Below are 25,135 nucleotides of genomic sequence, written 5' to 3'. Positions count from 1 at the left end.
TGTAAACCCTTTTAATTTGATTGGGCCATATTCCTCTGCCATAATGTGAAAATCACTCTGTTTTTCAACCTCTCAGCATGGCACAAAAGGCTATAAATTATCATACACCTGTTACTTTATAACCATGATTTAATCCTCACTGCTTATTGAACATGCTGTTTATTCACTTATTCATTCATTCACAAATGTTTGTAGTTCACTTCTTATATACTAGGCACTCTGCATGGCATCATGAACTATTAGAAGTTTGACACCTATTTGCTTTTGTTCCTATTTCTCCATCTGTTTAGAATGTCAGCCCCACGCCCTCTTATCTGGTTGCCAAACCTTTACACACACCTCAAGATCCTACTCCCTTGAGTCTTCTGACTCTTCGCAGAGAAATAACCCCTCACTCATGTATATTTTCAGAACCTGTACCATACTTTTTTATTATTCTACATGTATTACTTACAAAGGTAGATTATACCATATTTTATTAAAGTTATTTGACTACTTCTCTAGCTCAGTCTCAGACTCAAGCCCTTTGAGGTCAGAGATTACATTTTATTTCTAACATAATGCTTGGCACATGGTAGATGCTAAATAAATCTTTGCAGAATTGAATTGAACTAGGCAAATTGAATTGCTGTTTCTGTGTCAGAATAAGTTCAAGGTACCACTTCTTTCAACCTGATGAGACAAGTATGAAGGTATGATATTTATCAGCTTCTCTGTATTTCGTAGAAAGCAACTAGTAAGCAGACATGAGTATCATTAGAAGACCAGATTCAGGCTGCATAGCCCACCCTGCTCTCACATTACTAACACATCTTGTCTATTCTCTAGTTAGGCAGTCTGTTTATGAATAATACTTCAATTGATTCCTTTTCCTGGGTAGATAACATGTAATATACTTATTTAACAATAACAATGAACTCTTTCTCCTTTTATCTTTACCTAAATATTTTCTTTCCTGATTCTATCTTCTGGTTTTTGAATTGTATATACATATAAATATTTTGCTTTCAATAAGCCCTTTACTCCTTATTTAGTCTGTTTCTTTTGAACAAGATATACTGCTTCATAATTCTGTACTAAGCATGCTTCTAACCCCACTAAATATCAATGATACTTTTACTAGGGTACTGGAAGTAAGAAATCTGCTCAATAAAATGATATTGGAAGTGTACAGGATACAGATGATATATGAGGATTTCTCAAATATTATCAGGGAACTATATGTTCTACATGATTTATTGGTATATAGTTTTTATGAGTTAATTATATCTGTTGCTTTAGCCATGGGGATTTTGGATATTTCGACTAAAACACTGTCTAAATTTACTATGGAGTTTATCAGCTGCTCTGTTCAGGAATATAGATTTATTTTTCCTGCGAAACATGAACTCCATAGACAGGAAGTCCAGATTTGGCTGGTACAGCTGCTCAAGGATGACGCAAAAGACCAATGTTTCTTTCAGCCTCTTGTTCTGCCCCTGTATAGCCTCTGTCTTCATGGTCACAAGAGGGCTGCCCCTTCTCCAGGTATCATGTTCATGTTCCAGGTAGAAAGAAGGGGAAGACAAAATACAAATAAAGGCAAGTCAGCTGAATAACGAGTTTTAATAACAAGTTTTCCCAGAAGCTCCACAGAGTAGCTTCTCCTTCCATTTCATTGGCCTGAACAGTATCATATGAACACTCACTGCTTCATCTGAGTCTGTGAAGCTGATTATATTCAACCAGGCCTTTCGTCAGATTGAACAAAGTTTGGGTTCTTTTGGTAGAGAAGAAGAGAAGGATGAATTCTGAGATAGGCATCTTAACAGTGTCTGCCAACGACAATTTAACATAGCTGTTAGTACCTCATGGGGCCTAATGAATCTATGAAAAGAGATTTTTGTTTAAATTAAAAAACAAACCCTTGTGTTGAGGGCTGACCTTCAATAGATTGCAGTAAGGGAGCTTCTCTGCTATGTAGGAAACCCCAAGAAAAGAGATTTTATGACTTGAGATACTTTAGTGACAAGAAATTTTGTTTTTTGGTAAAATTTCTTCTAGGAAAATTTAGAAAGACATAAATCTGGGCATTAATGTGATTAAAGGTCAGTTAGTTATAGGACGTTATTCTAAGTTTTAATATTTTTAATTGTAACTAAACTGTTATTAAAGACTCCATATATTTTGAGTACTAGGTAAAGCACGATACAAAGTCAACTAAGCAGAGGTAATTCTTTCCCTCCAGGAAATTGCTACCGAAGCTTGGCAGCACTAGTGAGGTACCCCAACTGAACATACATAGGCAATGGAACAAACACTGGAAAGTTTAAATAAATGAAGCATATGCATATTTTGCAAGTACAGAAGCAAGTGTTTTTGAAGGATAGTGAAAAAAATAGTCATAGAAGGTAAAATTTAAACAAGTTAAGGTCAGAAAAATTTTTTTTTCACTTGGCTATTACATATTGCTGGAAACTTAAAGAAAGTTCTCACTTTCCTTCCAGCTATAGTGAAGATAAGAGATGTATTCCATACTTTTTCTATATTTCCTGCAGTAATCTGTATTGTAAGAAACTACACTAGAAAAATAGGTACTGCCAAGGAAACCCTTCTTGCTCTCCCTCACCTCCATCCCTACGGACCCACATGAGTTCCTGCTGTGTTCTAAGTGCCAGGTACCTTGCCCATGACTGGTCATTTTATCTCCATGTAAACCCCAGAATTGGTCGGTACTATCCCTATTTTACCTGTGAGGATCAGAGAACCAGAAGGGTTCAGTAACTTTCCCAAGGAGCCAGGGCAGATTGTCAGATGTGTCTTGTTACCAGAACATTTTTTTTTCCACCATCCTTTATATTTGAAATGAATGAATCATTTCTTCAGGAATTCTCAACTTCAGGACAGGCAGGAGGACAGAACAGGCAGACATTCCTCATTCTGTGAAGGCTGCCTGTCTGGTGGAAGGCTCACCATTCTGGGGAGTAAGAATGGGAGGTCCCTGTGCTGTGTGTGATTCTGCCCAACCAAACCAGGATTATTCTTGTGAGTGTTTGTCATCACTTCATCCAGGGCTCCATGAGAATAAGAAATTAATCATCAGTTTGCATCTGAGATACTGTAAATGCATAGTGATTTTTAATAATCTCACCTTCTCTAATAGGTCCAGCATGCTTTCTGGTAATTATCCAGAATGAAATTAAAATGAAGTAGAGTCCATCCTCTTCTTAAAGTGTGTGATTTATGGAATTAGTGCAATTGGATTTTATCTTGCAAACAAAAGAAATAGTATAATGAACTTTTCTTCAGAGAAATACATCATAAATTTAGGAAGTGAAGAAAGTAAGCCAAATAATCCTATTATTTTTGTTCTCTGTAGTAAAATTGTGAATGTTTAAAGATGTCTAGCTATTTTTTATCAGCTCTACCTGTATGTGGTTTCTTTTAATTTTATTTCTAATATTCATTTGCAATAGGCATTTTGCATATCATTAGACAAGGCAAATCAGACTCCAATGCTTTGTCAGTTCAGGCAGGTATATGGCGGACTAGGTGCAAGGTAAGAGTAGGAAATAGATTGTACTTGACAGCTCATTTACCCTCTGAAGAAGTATTCATTTCTCTCCCTCTCTAAATCTCTCCATCTCCCCTTCTCTCTTTCTCTCTTTTCCTTTCCCTCTCCCTTCCTCTCATATTCTGGCTTTCAGGCCTCACTTTGCAACCCCTTCGTTAAACACTAGAACATTGAAATCCATCTGTGAAATACAGAGACGCATATACATAAAGTAAAAAAGACTCAGTACTTTCTGGTTAGTGATTCCTGAGTCTTTGAGGACACCAGAACTTGTTGGAAGCAGTGTGCATGAGATATCAAGTTTCTGATGAAGGACTGTTAAATGGGTTATTCAGTGCTAAGATGTAACTTGCCATCACTAAAGGGTCAAAATAGCATTGATTAACAGTGTCATACCAAATACAAATTGCTTTAAAAGAAACATCTGTTCTGGGACTAATTGATAGTGCGGACTAGTTCTTAAGAGCTACATCGGAAACGAGTACTTAAGCAATTGATGCAGTTATGGTATTTGGCATTCCATTCAAGAATTTCCAGCACTGCTGGACTAGAGCACAGGTTAGTTAATATATTTTATTCCCCGTCCCCCGACCTTTTTGCTTGCTATTCTATTCAAGGAGATGTTTATTTAATAAAAAGAGAGTTCAGGAGTAATGTAGAAATAAATTGAGAAGTCTACTTTATACAATTTCATATGAAACAAATAATTATCATGCTCCAGTGCAAAAGCTACAAGCTAAAAACAAAATAGCAGTAAGAATTCGAAACTGGTTTACAGTATTTCCATGTATTAGAATTTACATCCTCAGTCAATCAATCCGTCAAAGAAACATGACTAAATGCCCTCCGTGTATTAGATACTTTGCTAAGCAGACACCAGGTACCATAGGGGATTCAAAGATGTTCCTATCCTCAGAGAGTTAGCAATCTGGCTAGATAAAAAATTCAAGATAATAACCGTTCTTCTAAGCCATTTTAAACAAAACTCAGTGGTTTAAGGTTAAAAATAAAAACCCTCCTTGACAGTTATGGCTTTTTATGGAATAAATTGCCTTTTTTTTCCCGCTCTAAGTGTTTAGTGAATCAGCCATCACTTATAAACTGAGCAGAGTAAGGTTTTCTTCATTTTTTGTGCCTCCTGAGGCTTTGTTTGTGGTTCTTTAAAATTTGTTTAGGACTGAGTTCCAGAGTCTAAGGGATATTGAAGTGTGGAAACGAGTCTAAGGATAACGAGTAATATGATAGAGATGGTTAAAGGGAAAATGGGAGAGCCGATCACAAAGGGAGTTTACCCAGATTGAAAAGAAGAAAAGGGAGAAAAAAGTATTTTAATAATTTCTTCACATTCAAAAGAAATTATCATGCCAAGGGTAGTAGGCATTTATTTTTTTTCATTACTGAGACTAAGGTAAGAATATAAATTCTGTTTTAATAAGACTAATCAGAGTACTTATATGCCGAATCCTCATGTCAGTGAAGGTTTTTAAGAGTTAACATGTTTGATGAAAAACATTTATAGCCACCGTTCTAAGTCCTGTTTTCAGTTTGCAAATAGCCTCATTTTGAGTGATTATTAAAGCAATGTGTGCTTACAAAAATAATTCAGAACCACAGAAGAATATGAAGGACTCAAATTCACCCAAATTCCAACCTCCCAGTGATCTTATTAACACTTACCTATGTGCTTACCAGCATTTGTGGGTGCATCCACGTGACATCATCATGCCAGTCTAGAAATGAATGCAGTTTTATATTTTGTAGTTTCTTTTTAAACATAAGAATCATTTGCATCCAGTCGTTGGCGTACAGCTTCGTTTAGGACCATGGAAAAGCACGAGCCTGTTTGTAAATGACCTGTTGTTGTTCGGTTCATGCTTTGTTGTAAAGGTAAGAGGCCAGACTCTGCTATATGGGGGACTCTGGGTTCCAGGACCCACTCCAGCACTCAGTACTGTATGACCCTGGGGAAGGCAGGGCAGTGGAGCCTCATTTTCCGCTTCTGTCAGCTGAGGGGATTTGACTCGTCTCTAGCTCTAAAAATTTATTATCCCAATGCTTTGCTTTTAGCAAAAGTATATACCTTTATAGCAGCTTATATTTACAGAAAAATCAGCCTTCTTTATTACATGTCAGAAAGCTTTTAACTTTGATAACGAGTTAGTTTTCGCCTTAATAGCACAGACAAAAAGAAGCAAGATTATTTTAAAATTTGGAAATTTATGACTCATTTACTGAAGTTAAAATATTCTGATAACTCAGAGAAAAAGTGAAATTTGTTGTTAGAATACTATACAATGTGCATATTCATCACACACAAATATAGTTTTCATCCCATTATGTTCTACATGCCCCCCCATGACATGCCAGCTTATCTGTTTAGAGTACTTTTCTGTGTGCTCAATTGTATATGTAAGGTTTCTAATGAAGAAAAATAAAATAAGGAATATTTAGAAATATAATTATGTAGAGGTCACAACTGTGAAAATTGCTTCTCTCACAATCACTATAACTTGACTTTATTGCCTAAATTATATAGTAATAAAAATTATTTGTATACTCCTAGAGTAACTAGTCTTGGTTCTTAGTAAGAATTTGCAATCTATTTATCTAAATAAAAGACAATTCTGTTATTATAGTCGCTTTTGAAACAGTGTTTTCTAGTACATTTGAAGCCACAAGTTGAAATACTTCAGATACTGTGAAATAAAAAAAAAAACTTTAAACTATTTCATTAGTAAAAATGTTTGCTACAATTTATTTATCATAATAGCTATTATTCATTCAAATCAATCTCCATGAGTTATGGGAAGGAATATAGAGCTGGGGTCAGGATGCCTGGACCATAACACTGTTACAGTGTTGTGAGAACTTGGGCAAATCATGTTAACTCCTCTGACTCTCTGTTTTCTCTTATATGGTGAGAATTGCTAAATAATGTGCATGAAAATGCAATAGAAATGTAAGCTACAATTAATTTCTTTAGTAGTTTTTCCTTCTAATAGAATGAAAACACTTATAAAAGTAAAATTCTGAATGAAATAGTGAACTAAGAATTCAGCCAGTCAGTGTTTACCTCTTCAGAGGCCGACAGCATCTAAATACACAGATCAGTTTTGTTGATTGCTCCCGTTCATTACTGTGCATGCTCTCATTCATTTTTCAGGAAATAAATAACATCTTTAGAAAGCTCTAACTTCATTTTCCATTCATAATAGAAGATTAGAGACAGACAATTTTGTTGACAGATTACATGGGTGTCTTATATTCCACCAGTTGGAATCTAGTGAATGATTTAAATACATGAAGTACAAGAATATGTATTAGTAATAAACTGACTTCCTTTCTGATGGCACTGAGCATGTGAATACCCACAAACACAGCTGGATCCTTTAAAGGATGAAAGTAAATTTCTGCTTGTTAAACTCTGATGTATTATTGTTAAAACATAAATGGAACCCAGTTTTGAAAAGGTGTTCCAAAAGATGCCACAATTATCTGAGCTGCAGATACATCTCCAGATGATCTGCAGATTTTGCGTGATTCTCCGTTAATGCATTTGCTCTTAGTTATATATAAGGAATATATTCCTTACTGAAGTTTTCTAGTTATATTTTTATTGTTCTTTTTAATCCTTTTCCATGTAAATACATATTATTTAAGAAAAATAACTCCAGAGATAAAAATCAGCACTATCATAAGTTAGTAACAGAGGAGACCAAAAATGTAAGGGTAGCATTATTTAGTATTATGCTTATTCCACTAATTAATAGTAACCAAATAAAGATTACGGCTTCCATAAAACTTTTACCATTTTTTTAAGTCAGGAAAAATTTAAAAAATAAAATATCTTCAAAAAATAACATGCATGCATTATTGTTTGGAACATGCAGGTAGGTACCCATTGAGATTAGTATGATGTGATTTGTCCTGCAGCTGCTTCAAATTAAGAACAGGTGTGGGAGACAGATTATGCAAATACTCATATTAATGTAATTGTCAAATTGGTGTGTTTACCATTGTGCTTTTAAAGAGTAGACTGTACTATTTTAAATGTAAATTAGCTTCATTCTTGAGAGCAGCTATTGGGTAATGGAAACTTGGTCCTGGCTTAGAAATGAATAATTTCTAATAGACAATAACACAATTCTAAAATCTGACATTTTCTTTCCCAGTAAACTCTTTCACACATAAAAAATGACAATTCTATATTATTTTTAGTACATATATAGTCATGGAGGTTTGTGTAAGTTTGAGTTCATTTTGGCACAAGACTACTATTTTCTTTTTTATTGTGGTACATAGTGATTACTCTGATAGCTTTTGATCTCCTTCTATCTTTTCTAATTCAGAACTCATCTCAGCTTTCCATCTTTATGGATCTAAACGCTCAAGAAATATATTCTTTGGAGAAATTGCATTATATTTAATTTAATAATAATCTTACCTCATAGAATCTAGTTTCCTTACATTGTATTTTAATATTTGAAATGTTTAAACACTAATTTTGGTATTTTAAACCATGTTTTATGAATACAGAGCAGGCTTTTAATACTGGTTCATTCATGTATCTGTGTGAGGATTTTATACGTGCCCAATGTCATGATACACACACAGCTCTGCCCAAAAAAGGGCTTTATCTTAGTCCCTAGCTGGTCTCCTGTGCCTCTTAGTGACAAGTTTGTTGGCCATTATATCTGAATATAATGTGGGTGACTAGGCCAGTGAAAAGGAAGGCTGAGGAGTCAACCAGAGATGTTAGAGAAATCACATTTCTTAGGTTCCCATCCTTTTTCAATGCCTCTTTTTCTCTAACAAAAGAAAGGTCCTAAAGCATTTATGATTTTATTTTCACTTGACCTATATTCAGGCTTACTTTTTATACCTGGTAATGTATTTCTGCTTTCTCATTTCACAGAATAAGAAACTGAGTCTTAGAAAGGTTAAATTACATTATCTAAGGTCATGTAGCTGGTGGTTTGAGCTGGGATGTGAATTCAAATCAGTCTGATTCCAATTCCTCTGCCTCTTACCTTGCCACTAATCACTGATAACATGCATCCCTTAATTGCTGTTTAAAATATCTCAGATTTTTTGGTTTTAGAAAACATGATCAAAATAAGGGGAATGACAAATGTGAAAACTACCTTTTCCTGAATGTCTTTGTTGTTTTGAATCCAGATCAATTTGTGGTTAAGATAAAGCAGTGGTGATGAAGGGAAGGGATTGGAGGGATGTGTGGGGCCTCCCCCATGAAAGCGGTCTCCATCACCACTACCACTAGAAGATTCTACTGGAGTGACTCTGACTTCCTTTATTCCTTTCTCTCCTATACCTCATCATCCCCAGCTATTGGGAAGCACTATTAAGAAGGCAGTGGGACTTGGTAATGAAGTTAGATATTCACCCACGAATGTGGGGAATTATCTTTTGATACGGAGAAAAAAAAGTGAGTGGCAGTCCTGAACCTCTACTGGAGGTTTTCTTGGTGTCCTGAGAGTTTTAATATCAAATGGTAAGAGATTTTCTGTTGGAAAGAGTGCTGTTTTTTTAATAATTGGTCCTCTTCCTTCAGGTTGCCTCTCTACCTCACCTCATGATCAGGAGGGGGGAAAGGGTTGATGGGGAGAGAATGATAATCAGAGATGCCAACAAGATGAGCTTCTGTAAGCAGTCTCTATTCCTCATTAAAGAGTCTATCATTTATCATTATTGGCAAGAAAAGGAGCTGCCACTGAGACCAACAGTGGATAAAAAGTAGCTGATCCAAGGGCTGCTGCTGCTTGCCCTGCAGGGATCAGAAAAGGAACTGCCACATCCTTCAGGCCCCTCATAAATTCCTACGGGTGACCATGATCTGAATTGTTCCCCCCTAAGGAGTAAAGCATACAGTAAAAGAGATGCTGGTACTTTCTGAATTTGAACAAATGAAAGTATGATACAGTGTTTTGTTTTGATACATAACAGATATAGCAATGGCTCCTCATGCTTCATTCATTGATTCAAGTCCTAGTCCAAAAATGCATTCTCATGGGAAGGATCACCAAAAGGTAGTTATAGATCTTGCCCAATCCACAGACTCCAAGGACATCTAGGGTTAGTGCCTCTGTGAAGGTACAGTGCCCTACATAAGCAAAGCAGTGAATGCTTCCTTGTTGTACCCTCACTGCTTTTGATATTTCTGATAAAGTTGGTGGCAGAGGCATTTCAGAAGTACTTTGAACAGGAGTTTCTTACTTCTACTTTGATGCTTAAAAGTATATTGCTGCAAGACCATCAGCTAAAGTGAGATTTCTACTAACAAAAAAAATTAATAACTTTATAGATATTTTGTATTGCCTTTTGAAGAAAAACCCAAAGCAAGTTGAAAGCTATACAGTATATCTAATCTATTACTTTCTGTTTTATTCCCCATATTATTATTTTAAGTTGTTTTGTAGTCATTTTACTTTTTCAGCAATTGAAATTAATACGTGAAATGCAGTTTTTACATTGAGCAAGAAAAGCTTTTGCTTTAAGAAATGCCAAGTCCCTACCCTGAATCCTTGGGCTCTAACCCTATGTCCATACGTTCCTGGACAGTGCCTCAAGGTAAAAAACAAAGATTTATTCTGTGCTCAGTGTCTGATTTGAAATATTCAGAATATAGACTTACTCAGAGATTGGAAGCTGGTTTAATACATGTGCCAGCCATCCTGAAAGGCATTTCAGTAGGCTCTGTACCCTGGCATTTGTTTTAGAAATAATTGCATGCAAATGTAGTTTAACATCTGTACTATGTCTCTTAATCCTAACCAGGCATTTTCCATTAGATGTACTCTGAAAATCACATTAAGAAAAATATATCATCTGTGAAATTGTATTCTGAATGCCCCAAATAGCAAAGAAAGGGGCAGTATCCAGTTAAATCTAATGTGAAGCATTCCTTTTTTCTCCTGAATCCCAAATTTTAAAATGTTTATTTCATTTCTCTTAGTGCTGCACTATAAAATTGAAATGAGATTTTCTGTTTTCCAAATTTTTCCATTTAGCTTACCACAAAACTTTCTTGAAGATGAAACTACCCTGCTATGTAAAATTTTCTTAATTTTTGCTTGGTAATACAAAATGTAAGTTAGTTTATGTTGGTACCTTTATGGGAATACAATTCAGATAAGTTACATTTTAGTACATTGTATTCTTGCAAGCAGAATTTTCCAAGTGGAATTTTGTTACTGAACTGACTTTAAATATACTATAATTTACTAGTGTACTTAAAAAATTAGGGGAAGAATATTAAGGAATAAAACATATGCAAAGTCCTAGGAAAGCAACTGACTGGAAAGAAGAGGAAGGGGAGTTCCTGGAAAAAAAGTTATTTCTTGCCATCATTGAGATTTAAAAGAATATCTTGTGCTCTTCTGCATTGGTCACAGTTACTACTTCAAGATTGTAGTAATATAACTCTAAATACCTAAGAAATGTGTTCATGTATTTGACCCTTCATTTAATCCTCCAAGAGAAAGTCAGGTGATGTACACATGTAATTATGAGAAATTTGAAGCATCTAAAGGCCACTTTGCTTTCCATGATGCACTTGAAGATCTGGCTTCTGACTCTCTGTCTCCATCCCTGCCACCCTCTCTTGCCTAGCACTCTTTTCTCTGACCTTGCTGGACTATCAGTGTTTCTCTGAATGATGCAGGGGCCCCTATACCTTTAAGCCTTCATAAAGGCTGCTTCTTTGGTCTTGAATGCTTTCCACCTACACTCACCTCACACCTATTTGTATACTAATGTCCATTTATTATCACCTAATCTAAAATACTTTGCTATCCACTGTCTGCCATGTTAAGTACCAAGTACCCTTCCTCTATACTCCCATAGAAACCTGTGCATCTATCTGTCATAGCACTTATTATGATACCCTTCACTAGTAGTTTGTCTCCCCAGTTTGTCTCTAACTTCTTTGGGTTAGGGACTCCTACTTAACCCTGCATCCCCATTCTTAACCTAGTAAGTAGTTTTCCATAGTATCCTGCAGAAGTGAGAGAGAACCCTACCCAAAATTTAGTTTAGATGTCGTAGCTGATGACACTCAGCACACCAAGAGAATTTGAGAGAAATTTGATTACTCACATGGGAGATGTCTGGGGAGAACCAATGGGACACAAGCAGGTCCAGGCTGGCTTGGGATAGTAGAGGGTGTAGGCTGGGGCTGTATAATGGCTATGGGGTGAGCTGGGGAAAAGATCCCTTGAACAAGTGTTTTAAATTTCTCTCCGGTGGCAAAGGTGGAGGTGCATGCACAAGTTTTCTGTCCTGATGTGGAGCCATAGGGGAAAGGGAGGTTGAGGCCTAAAAAGTCAACAGTCAAATAAGAAATGGAGTCAGACCCTTTACTGTAAGTGACAACTAGATGGTCATTAAATCTTTGGTGAATAAAATACTGAACAAACTACCGTCAGTCAGTAGCCCCCCATCATCAACAGGTAGCTTCAAGCACCTACATGTCCTGTACACCATCCATTTCTTAATGCTTTCTCATTCAATAAGGAAAGTTGTTTTACCCGGGCCTGTTTCTTACCTTCTACTACCTCACCTAACCTCCTTAAGGCAACAAGAGACATCTGTATTTTCTTTTGACTACAGCAAAAAAAGAGCAGAAACCTAAGGACTGTTACTCTTATGTGAGCGTAAGCTATTTCTGCCTAGCCCCAATATACCCAGGGGGAAAATCCTACGCATAGAATCCATCTTCTTTATCTATTAAGTAATTACTGTATAACTTAAAATGCTGTCTTCCATTCTCCAGATGATCATGAGAAATCCAGCTCCCTGTTTTTTTTTTTTTTTTAAGAAGAGCTTAACATATTCTCTTGAACAAAGCAAACAAGCATAGAACAAAAATAGAATATTCTACCAGTACTCTGCATGAGTATCTCATGCCAGAAGTGTCTGTTGACTGCTGTCTTCATCTCCTCTTAAAATGTAATAAGTACATCACTTGTAGGAGCACTACAGGCATCTTTTGTTTTCCAATGACTTTAGGCGCATGAAAGATACTTGATTAACGTCCCTGGAGATGCAAGTTGTCTAAGTAGTCAGTGGACAGGTGTAGGTCTTATTCTTCTCACAGGCAGCTCCGGGTCATCTGCCCCGTCCTTGAGCTCAGCCTCACCTCTGCAGACATCTGCAGACATCTGGGCTCTGTGGATGAGAGGTGTCCGTATCTTTTCTATTCCTGGCTCCTCTGCTGAGGTTTCTCACAAGGGTGTCAATTAGTGCCAGTTATGATGGCGGCTTTCTGAGGTGAATAAGAAGGGGATTGACGAAAACCAGGGTGAAAAATCTGAGTTCGACACTGTTACATTGTGTAATCTTTGTTAATTCTTCAGTTCTTTTAAGCTGTGAAATGGGGATCGAATTTATTTTAGAAATGTCAGTGGATTTAATTGATTAATGTTAAGTACTTTAAAATCTCAAATCCTCCAAATATGTGGTGTGTGGATTGAGACAATAGCCATCACTAAACTTTCTTTGCTAGTGTTTACCTACCCTTTCTTTTTTAAAGAAAAGAAAAGAAATAATTTAGAATCTGTTGAACAAGGAAAAACAAATGAGTATGTAATCTTAAATTATGATAAAAATAAAAATCCTAATGCCCATCAAGAATCAATACATTAATAAATGTACCTGTGCAGATATTTAAAAAATTTAACCTAATATTTTATTTTGCCATTTTTATATATTAAACTGTGTTTTGCAGAATAGAAAGTCTGATTATACAAGCTGACATTTTAGGAGAGGAAAAGATTTATAAAGCTGACATTATGACAGCAATTTGTGATTACTTCACTTAATTTTGCAACTAGTAAAACATGAGGTGGCCAAGATCATGACTTCCAGCCTTATCTTTTGTCTCTTTTGTCTTTGAATTATAACCTAAAATTTGCTCCAAAACTTAATTTAAAGGCTATCAAAGTTTAATCCTAATTTTGGCAGTGGGATCATTGATTGAAACATTTTGAAGTATTCTTGTTAGTTTATTTCTCCGGCTTCAAGTCACAGAAATACACATAAAACTTAAACAAAAAAGTGGGATCTATTCAAAGATACAGAATTGGTCACAAAATACAAGGAAAAATGAAACAAAAATCTGGTCACAGAAAGATAAGAAGCAAAAGCAAGATCGTTGGACAGGCTCTGTGGGGTCCCAGCATTAGGTTGGATGAATTCCTGTTTATTATTCTCAAGAATCAGTTATTGAGAGAGGGAATCTGATTGGCCTGTTTGTAGCAGCCACCTACCCTTGAGCCAGTCCTACCAATTTGCATATGATGTTGGGAGCTGGGGTGCAGAATGGGCATGGTCCCCCAAGAAAAACTTTGGTGTTGTTAGCAGAAAGAGGAATAGATTCCAGGTAGGGAAGATCAACAGATTTCCTCTGTAGTCACTGAGCTGGTTTGCTACAAGATTGTAGCATGGTCTCGACAATAGTTTTTTTCTCAAAGAACCCTACTCTTTCAACAGTAAGGAAACACAAGGCAATAGGGAACTGTAGGGAAATAGCACCTAGTAACACATTTGTACATGAAGATTCACTAATACATATGTTCCTAAGGATTATATAAAAATCAAATTTATTTTAGATGAGTTCTCTTTCTGTTTAAATAAATACAACCTTAACTACATTTTTATTTTGAATAATTAAGGAAATAGGAATCCCTAATTTAATTTGATAAATTTGGATGTTCATGTTGAGTTTGTTACCAGTGAATGGTATAATTTGGCACGTTTAGCAAGGAAAAGAAAGTATACTATTTTAAAAAATTTACACTGATCCATGAACAGGCAGAAAATTATAAACTTTTAATAATCGGTACCTTCAACAATATTCTGTATGTCCTTGGACCAATTTTTTAAAATCATCTGAGTTAGCAGACCTAAGGAATCCCCATTCTGATCATAAACACTGCTCTTCCTTGTCATTCTCTCCACATCACCACCCCCGCCGCCCACCTACATGGCTTCCTGATCCAACTGTATCCCATGATTAATGATGACATTAAAGAAACTCTCGCTATTTTGTATTGTTCACACTGACTTTGCTCTCCATTCTCCAAACTGTGGCTTTCCTTACTCTTACTCCCAAGCAAGCTACTGAATATTCCTACAGAAAATCACGGTATCAGGCAGTATTGAGTCCACAACTTCAGCTTAGCCTTCATCCCTGTTTAGCAGTTGTTTCTAAACTCCTCACTCCCCCCCTCCCTACACCAGCTTCCTGCCTTAACTGTCCCCTTTAAGCTCCTACATCTCACACCGAGCCCCTATTCCCAGTGGCTTCGTCTCCTACTTCAGAGATAAAATTTAGAGGCCACCAACTAAGATCTCCCTCTGCCTCTCTCATCTCCACTCCTAAAACAAACTCATATTGGCACCTCTCTTTATGCCCTTTTGTATCACAGTGAGATCTTTTCTCCAAGGCCAACTTGATACCTGCCCTGCCCAGCCTTTCCTACGACCTTGTCGTGTCAGCCTCACAACTGCTTTCCTGTATCTTCAGTCTCCCATTTTCTGTAAATCTTCCTGTCTTTAAAAACCAGACACCCACAAAACAAAATCTTATTTGAACCCTTGTTTTATATCAGGCAATCTTCCTAACCCACTCCTTTCCTTCATCATTAAACTTTTGGAAAGAATTGGTTACCCTTCAATCTCTATTCCTTTTTTAACTTATTATATTATGTCTCTATCACCATTCCCATTCTGAAATTATTCTTTTGAGTATCACTGACAACCTCTGAAAGTTGTATGCAAGTCAAAGTCCCATCCTACTAGACCCTGTCAGAACACTTGAGACATTTGACACCAGTCCTCTGAATTTGGTGGCTTTCCTCATCTCTGTCCATAACTTTTTATGTTCAATTGTTATATCAGTGGTGCTAAACTCTGGCTGCACATTATCATTACCTGAGGTGCCTGAGCGCCATCCTAGCCTAATAAAATCAGAAGCTGAAGGCGGAGGAGCCCAGCATCAGTATTGACTCAAAGCTCCCCAGGTGATGCTAGCACATGGCACAGGTTGAGAACCATTCCTTTACATGATCTCAGTGACAGAACTTATCCACTTCCTATGGGGTCACCACCACATAAGGTCTCAGATCTCTATATATCTTGCCTTGTCTCCTGAACTTAAGGCTTATGCTCTACTCAAATGTTCGCTAGAAATAACTACCTGGATGTCCTGCAGTAAGCTCTAGTGTAGTATTTCTAGTATTTTCAGTTAAAGCACATTCTCCTCTATTCCTTAAAAACCATTTTCTCTTGCAGCCTCTTATCTTGCTGGTGACATAACAGCCTACTCCCAGTGTCCCTTATCCTTCACTCTCTCACTCTATCACTCAGGTAGTCTTGCAATCCTCGGAAGTTAGCCTCTCCTCAGATTGAGTATATCCTGTTCTTACTTTCACTGCTCCTCATTCAGCCCAGACCATAAATTACTCTCCAGTGAACCTTCGGGCATCTTAGGCTACCAGCTACCAGTTTTTCCCAATTCCAGTCTAAGCCCACACCCTCATGCTTTTCTCTTGTCTCCTTAAAAGAAAATTTGCTCCTCCCCTTTACCTCAGTACATGACAGAAGTTCCCTTTGTCTGATGGGCAGGACTTTTCATACTCCGAGCTTCCCAGTCTTCTCTCTCACCCCCGTCCTCATCCACACCACACTCCAGCCGTACCCACATGATCACATTTCTCAAGTACAATTCTAAATCTTTTGGATTCCCCCTTTCTTCCTTTCCACGTCTTTCTTTTTCGAGTAATAAATTCCTCATTCTTAATACATTCTTCCAATGCAATGGAACTGTACTTTTTACCTCTTCAACAATACGTTTCTCTCTAATGTTGAGTCTCAACCTAGGATCCATGGGTAGAATTCAGGAGGTCTATGAATATGAATGGAGGAAAAAGAGTATTCTCACTTTCACTTCTAATTAAAACTTAATATTTTCTTCTATTATGAATGTAGGTAACAAACCACAATAGTATTGGCAGTATCTGTGGCACTGTCCTCAAAAAAAATTACAGATGTTTTCATCTGTTGGCAAAAATATCTAGAAATATTAGTTATGCTTATTACTACTTAAAAATTATAGTGGTTATTAAACCTGACATTGTATATTCTTATTTAATGTATTTACAAAGAAGCACATTTATTAATATTTCACAAATGTGGCTTTTTAAATATTTTGAAAACTGAATTTCAACATAACTGGTTTCCTTTCTAACTTCTTACATTTTATTTTATCCAATTCAATTTTTTTCTGAGGAGGCCATTCTTGACTTTAATGGAGTGTCAAAGGGTTCAAGATGCAAATGGCACTTACTTAGTTGTATCCTAGTTTACAAGGCTTGCCTCCCACTCTCCTCTGAAACCAAGGACAATTTTCATTCATTTTTATATCCACATGGCTAACATAATTTATAGCACACAGTAGGTACTGAAAAATGTTCACTGACTGAATAATGGAATAAAAGAATGAGAAATTACCTGTCCCACAAATATCCTGAATACAGAAGACAATATTTCTCAAAGTGTAATCATGGAAGCTCTAAATCACAATCACCAAGATGCTTGTGAAAATGCATATTCATGGGCCCTATCTCAGATCTTTTGAATCTGAGTCCCTAGAAGTGTAGAATTTTCAATTATAACAGTTTATCCAGACATTCCTTTACATGCTAACGTTTGAGAACCTGTTCCAGTAGGCTATTGTGATGCACAGCAGCCTTAAAAAATAAATAAAAGCATGAGCTTTTGTAAATAATTTCAGCTCCCTGGGCTCTATTTTCTTTCTCTGCGAAGTGATTCTTTAATGGCTGCACCCTATTCTCTTCAATATCATATGGGTTTTGTAGTCAGTGCCACAGAACGAAGTAAGGCAGGACTTACTCCTTGTTCAGAATGAAGAATGAAGAGTTTTCGGGCATGTGTTCATATTGGTTTCGTCCTGTGGGTTACATGGTCCCTGCACCTCGTTGACTGACTCCAAACAATATACCACCTACTCAGATCCACTGGTCTTATGAAATAATGTTTGCCAGACAGCAGTTCTCTTTTCTTCACCTCCTCTGTCAGGTCTAGGCAGCTTTTAGTCTGTTTTTCAGAGGTGGGCTGGGGATAGACGAAGTAATTTGAATTTGCAAAGCCAACACATATTATCCTGGCACAACTCTGGCCACACTGTCCCTGGGACAGTTTCCATCAGATGTGATGAACGGCCTAAAGATAGCCAACCAAGCCAACAAACAGAACAGTTAGAGTGGAGGAAAGGCCAATTAACCGTTTAATTTTATTCCTGTTTCATACTGGGTCAAGAGTATCCACATTTCTTGGCTGGCTGAACACTGTTTTAAAATTTTTGCACCTTTAAAATGTAGATCATTATTCCATTCAGATATCATTTTACGCCAAATTTTATAAGACACTAAAGTTTTAAACATGTTAAAGAAAAATTTGATCCCATTTTCAGCCAGCTTCAAGAAAAATTATAATTTAAAAATATTTTCATTTGTTAGGAAAGATCAATTTATAATACTTTCCTATTTTTCTATGAAAATATACCTTCATCAGCTTTGCAAAAATTAAATTATTTCTTAGAAGTCACTTCACCTTGTCACTGAATGCAGACACCCTCATGTTAACTTTTTGCTTTGCCACACCAGGTTTCTAAGGAGAAAAAATATTTTTTATTCATATGGAAGAGGCTTTGATTTGTATCATGAAGTCCAATAGGGATGGAAAGCTATTTGAACGCAGATAGAATGTCTTGGGAATTTTTGCATCCTTTACAGTGTGTTTTATACACAGTAGAACTTTAAAAATTTTTTATTTGAAAGAAATTGAATGTTCTGAAGCAATAATGATAGCTAATAAATATTAACTACATAACTAAGAAACATTAAGTATATGGGTACCAGCACGATTCTAAGTACTTTATAAATCAATGTATTTAACAACCCTAGGACGTTGTTACTTACTACCCCCTTTCTAGAGAGAGAGGCCAGAAGAGCAAAGTAACTTGCTCAAGGTCACACTACTAGTAAGTGTTGAGTCAGGATCTGAACCCCGGCAGACTGTCTCCAGAGCTAGTATTCTTATTTCCAGCACTGAACACTAAAGTCTTTATTGTTTTAACAGAAAATTGCAATGATCCATATTTAACGGAAGAATAGTTTCCCTCTGAAGTTAATGTTGAAAGCCCCTTCCAGTACACTGTCCTGGCCTTTTCACTGTTAAAAGGTTCTTTGGTGCTTATTTGAAACAGATGCAAACACTTAAAACATCCATTCACATTGTGTTTCCCTGTGATTTGCTGGATTATGTCAGGTTTCCTCCAGGAGACCCATTTCTAAATGACTGTCTGATTTCATTCGCCTTGCTACTCCTTCACAGACCTGCAGCTTCATGGATCTGTTCAAGCATGGTTGGTCGGAGGTTGATTAGCGCGTCTCTTGCCAACATTCTGTCTCCATCTGTTGTAGAAAGCTCTAGGACAGCCAGGAGAAGAAGCTGGGTAGGTTTTTCAAAGCAGTTTCTTCAACCAAGCTTTTTGGCAAGACATGATGACGGGCTAATGGCAGTGCAAAGTTTATTCTCACATACTTTAAACTCCTGGAGTTATTAGTTGGGAGTTACTTAAAAGCCTGTGCCTTTCAAATGGTTTGCTTCTTTCCAGGGTATTGTTCTTCAGTAAACATAAGATTAAGTTGACTTTCTCTTTTCATAAATTTTGCTTTTTAACTCTATTTTTATTCCTTGCTCAACTCTTTTGATTATTTAAACTGTATGTATCTTATAATTTTGCATGCAGAATGACAGGGCAGAAATGTCACTGTGAGTCCTTAGTGTGGGACAGTCCTATCTCTTTTGTCCCTAAGGATAGATTAATGACAATGACAGTATCATTTTAATGTGCTGTATTTTTATCTATGGTAACAGGAATGATTTGGCATTGTCAGGCAATGATTGCTTTGGTTAAACAAAGTTTCTGATGAACAAAAATATGTCATGGCATCAGAAGGTCCTTCAGAATCTTGTTTTATGTCAAAGTTATCTCAATGGTTATCAGTTAAAATCATATTGGGGAAATGTTTGAGACACAATTAAAGAAGATATGTTTGGATTATACTTAGAATTACTGAAATTATGTTTCTGAGTCATTTGAGCTGAGAATGGAGAACATTCTCTCTCACAGTGAGGCTTCAGGCTACTCCCATCACAGAGCTCTAATCTGTAGAAGAAACGTAGCAAAAATCTCCTTCTTATAATGAAATCCTTCCGATAATTTTGGTACCTGTATCCTTTAAATGATGCCTACAGCATTTTATTTCATAGCATCTTTTGTGTATTTTTATCAGTGTACTTGTACCTGGTCTGGAAATGTCCTGTTTCTTAATCGTCTCTGTATCCTCCCTTCAGACTCTGTGATTGCGATGGCAGATCTTCAGCACCTGACGTGTTTTGTCTATGTTAGACACAAAGTACAATATTTAACTTGGGTGCTCTTGAAAGAGCTTAAGATGATGTTGCTTATTTATGAAGTTTCATTTTCAGTACTAAATACAGTGTCGTGGCACCTTTGGGGTTGTCACGATGCTCACTGATTTTTGGTTTTAGGTAGATGAGTGTCGATCTGAGGATTTTTTGTTAGTCTGGTTCATTGCTGCAGTACGGAGTAGCATTTCATTTCTTTTTTTTTTTTAGGATGCTTATGACCTCCTTAAATAGCAGTCCAAAAATCGTGTGGCTTGTTTTGATTTTAACCAAAGTTACAGCTGCCTAGCTGTAAAGCAGTCAGTTTCTCTTATTATGACTAGTTCTTCAACTTGTACTGTTTTAAATTGCCTGCAATTAGCATATTTCAACCTTATTTTTAGGTTTAAATTGCAGTGTGAGAGTGTACTCTCCTCTTAGCTAATTAGTGCTATCAAGGAACAGTAGGTTACCTCATTAGTACCATGTGCATTTAATTAAAGAAGAGAAAATTGGAGTTAACCTCATAGTTAATATTTTCACAGAGTGCTTCAATGCCAACACCTTCAATTGGAGTCACACCCCTGTGTATCTAATTATGCACTGGTGCCAAATAAGGTTAGCAAGGGTACTACAAGGCTGTTGACAAAAATAATTTAGATGAAAAAGTGTTTGTTGGATTCTGACAGTAAAATATAACTTGAACGTTTTTTCTTCATCCTCATCTGCCAGCATCAGGTAACATACTTCTTCATAGGAAATTGAAGGGAAAGAGTAGTTTGGAAGCCATTTTTTTTTTCTGTTTAAATTAATGTTGCTCTTATCTTGAAGAAAATGGCATATAGTGATGTAAAGCATGTACAATCCGTTTCTCAAACAGATCCCCTGAACTTCAGAGATGTATTTGAAAAGAATTATTTATAAGATGTAATATTTACATGCATCAAACCACTACAAATACTCCCTGACACCCCTACCACATCCCTCCTTGCTTTTCTTGTTTTCTGATATAATTTCCCTTGTGTATCTTACGAATGGGGATCATCCTTTCATATCATACATGAAGTCTAAGGATGTGTTGTCACATGGTCTACTCAAATGCAGTGTAATCCTTTTGCCCTTCAGACAAAATCTTTTGAAATGTCTAATGCTACTTAGGTAAAAAATGACATTCCATGTCATTTATCAATAAATAATCACTTTGCTTTTACAGATAAAAATGCAAACTATTCATCTGAGTGTATAGAGAAATTTTCAATACAAAGGACACAATTCAACAGGTTTTAACAGAGATTACTGAGTTTAGCTCCATAGTCTTAAATATGTATTTAATGGCAATATTTGTGTTATAGTAATGCAGAGCCAAGGCAGTTTATTTAAAGGGATTCTTGTGATTGTTCTCACATTTCATGACAAGACAGGATTTATGTTCATTCGTATTGGTTATAATTGACTACAAGTCAACAGTTAGCTTTTTCAAAAAGAGATAAAGTTTTAAGGACAAATAGCATCCCATACTCTAAAATCACAGTACCATTTAAAGCTATAGGAATATTTATTAATAAACATCGGCCATAATTTTAGCTTAGAAGTGGGAAGTGAGGCTCCTAAGTCAATATCCTGGTAGATGATCGATAATTTTTGGCTAGTGGTTATTTCATATGTTCAAATATTCAAATTAACATCTGCCAAATTATTCCTGTTTTTTAAATTTATATTTAATACTATTATTAGCTGTGAGACAAAGGTGGAGTAGTCTTGCCTAGGTCAACCTACCAAGATAATAATCCAAATAATATTTTCTTAAATGATAATGTACGTTATTAGCGTAAACCTTAAGACTGGAAAAAAAAAAAAAAGCCAACTCCTGATTCTCTTTGTTTAATCTAGGAATTGCTTCCAGAAACAAAATTATGTGTCTGTGGCCACTCTTCTGGTGATGGGCATCCTCACAACACATTTGCAGTAAGTTACACTGGGCAATTAGTAATTCAGCTACTATGCACAAGGCCATAGACCCAACCCTGCTAAAGAGATGGTCTGTGATTTTCTATCAGCCACTGCCTTCCATTGATGCAGATGATCAAGAGATGACTAATGTTAAGGCACAGATGTAATTAGTTTGTTTTCTGTTACTTCTTATATTCTCACTTCAATTATGTTTCATCAGATATACATACAGTTCAGTTTCTGTGAGTTGATGGCATTAAAGTTTACCTTATATATATGAGAGCATATGGCTTTTTCACCTCTGTACTTTTCTTGAACCACTACACTTTCCTTGAACAGATTTAGGAATAATTTGATGAGATGGTATTGATATGCATAAAATAAGTGCATTGAGACTATGGATAGATACAATACATATTTTAGGGAAAAGTTGCTGTTCCATGTTCTGCAAGTTACCATATAAATATACCAAGGCCTCTTTTTACATATTCTGTCACTAGAGTGTAATTTGTCTCTTTAGACTATAATATCCAATGAAAATTGCTTCCATGACCCAGTTCACATACCGGTTAGCCTTGGAAATGAATAGCAATCCTGAAGTGGCCGTTCAAGAATTTTTAAATAGAGCAACTTCATGTTTCTATTTACCATGGATACTACCTGTATTCCTAAGGAATCTCTAAATATGTAAGTCGTATATTTTCATATATAGAATTTTTGCTGTTTCCTTAAGAATTGATGTACTTTTTTAGTTTCCATGGTCTAGAATATTCCTAAATTGACTCACCCAAAACTTATTTTTTTTACTACCGTATACATATTTCCTAATTTATGATTGGTAGAACACAACATAATTAAGACTCATAGACAAATAATCAGTGTCTTCCTGAATGAAGAAGAAATATATAATTTCATACCTTAGTTGAAAAAAAGAAAGATTTTTCTCAATAAAAATAGTGTCAAATTAACATGGAATGCTCTTCTTTGTGGAAAATATATAAACTTTAACATTTTTTAAATGTTAGATGCAAAACAAAAATGGAAATGGAAATGTTACAGCAGTAACATGTACTATTTTATGGAAGTAGTGAATGCAGGAGATTGGTAATAAATTTTGCACATGAAATTAGGTTTCATAATGATCTGAAATTATCTAGTTTGGGATTTCATTCATTTTAATTCTAAAGTGTTTGCCCTCCTAAGCTTCCTTTACAATAATAACATTTGAAAAAAATAGCAAAAATTAAAAAGTAGTGTTAAGTTTTGCTGAAATTATGTAAATTTATGTGAAATACTAAAATAATCTTAACTTCTAGGTTTTCTCTATGTTTTGAAGAAAATAAATTTAAGTTACACTTCAAAAATAACTATATTTTAACTTAGTAAAGAAGATTCATTCAAAATTATACTTAAAAAAATAGTGCATTAAAAATGGACCAGGCAGTATTCTTAATTGGTAACACTTTTTCCTAAAATAATTTCAGTGGAAAAATTGTTTTCTTTAGACTGAAGAGTGAGATGGCTTAACCAATAATAGTGTTTGTTCTTTATGTAAATCTACTTCTACCATTTAAAAAATTATTCTCTACTGATGGAAAAATACATCTACAGCAACAGATCTTTATATTTTCACTGAAATGTTTTCAGAGTAAAAACAAACCATGGAGAAATTAAATGAATAACTCACAGGTGCCCTGCAGTTCCTCAATGGCAAGCCTGAATCTATAGTGCAAGTTTGTGATCACCAATGTATTGGTCTTTCCAGAGCTATGCCACATTGTTCATGGCTGCCTTGAATGCAGTGTTAAACAGGAGGCTGAGGTTGTGCCGTGTGTCTGAGACTGCAGTTAGTCTCCAAGACGGAAAGAGCAACAGGATAAATTAGTGAGGTCTGCTGTGGTTGGTGGGGGGAGAGAGCATGGCAGTGCATAGATCAGGTGTTTTCCATCCCTGCAGTGCACCAAACTTAATACTTCAAATTAGTCACTGAGTGACTTTGCAAATGATGGTTCTTGACTTCACAACACAAGGGAAACATTAAATACTAAGTAGGTGCTTATTTCCTTTATTGATTATATTAAACTTTCTGCAAGCTAAAATGGCTACATAATGTGATTTAAAACCAAGATGCAAACTAAAACAAATACTATTTGTTATTCATAGTTGACAGTTTCTATGTGATGGTCATGGCGCTCTCTCTTAGTATTTGTTAAATTTTATAAGTACTAGTATGCTGGGGTGGTACTCGACTAAGTCTGAGCACCATGAGATTGCTGGTGGGATGGAAGGAACAAAGATATAGAAAGGATAGATAGGTGTATCTAAAACCAGCCCCGTCCCTTTATAATCTATATACCTCACATTTATAATAAATTGTGAACCACTGTAATAGTTTTCTAAATTCTTAAGAGACCGTACATAATGCTCTATCAATGGATTAACTTAATATCACACATATTACTTCCATGATTGATCAACCTTCACAAATAAAAAAACAAAATTTTCAGGCATGTGTTCTAAAGTGGCAGATTAAATTAATTTTACCCCCTCTCTCCTATAAGTTTATTAACAAGCCTGAAATAAAGTACTATAAATCTCAGGGGAGGAAAGCCACTTACAATCACCAAATGTAGGTTAAAGCCCAAATTATCTTAAAGAAATAGTAATGTTACATAGTTGAGATTAAACAGATGTCAAAAGCTCTCCATCATATCATCCTCTTTGAGGTATTTATGGTGTCAGGTTCCTAACCAAAGATGCAATGAAAATATATTTCAGAGGAGTATTTTCTGGTGTTTCGGTCTGGAAGTAGCCATAAGATGTTGGCCATCATCTAAGTATTGTGTCTCCTTATTATCATGTTGTTGAACAGTAGAGACACTTTTATGAACTCACTAATTATGTTTATTGTGCCTCTACTAATTCACTGCAGTACTGGGCAGTAGTAATTGTACTCACATCATGTCTACCTAAAAATTGTAATCTTAAATTCTATTCCCTGTTTTTTTTAAAAGAAATGTTTGGGCTCCAGAGGTTGTACATTTAATATTCTAAGAGTAACAATTTAATATTCTTATTATAAGTTTGAATTTTATAGGAAAAAGCATTAGGTTCTGG

The 25,135-nt window shown here is 35.8% G+C and overlaps 1 protein-coding gene across 13 annotated transcripts in view; it reads left to right on the top strand.

Moving 5' to 3' along the window:
- FOXP2 (forkhead box P2) overlaps window positions 1-25,135 on the top strand; it is a 531,282-nt gene that overhangs the window by 395,638 nt on the left and 110,509 nt on the right. For 9 of the 13 annotated variants that reach the window (XM_059933570.1, XM_059933568.1, XM_059933564.1 and 6 more), the window contains one exon: window positions 21,959-22,033. The exons of the other annotated variants lie outside the window; for them this stretch is intronic. In XM_059933570.1, coding sequence (XP_059789553.1) covers window positions 21,959-22,033 — 75 coding nt within the window. The remainder of the gene's footprint in view (window positions 1-21,958; window positions 22,034-25,135) is intronic. 13 annotated transcript variants of the gene reach the window in all.

Source organism: Balaenoptera ricei, chromosome 9 (genome assembly GCF_028023285.1).
Source record: "Balaenoptera ricei isolate mBalRic1 chromosome 9, mBalRic1.hap2, whole genome shotgun sequence".
Taxonomy (NCBI): domain Eukaryota; kingdom Metazoa; phylum Chordata; class Mammalia; order Artiodactyla; family Balaenopteridae; genus Balaenoptera; species Balaenoptera ricei.
This window is presented reverse-complemented; position numbering and strand designations above follow the sequence as displayed.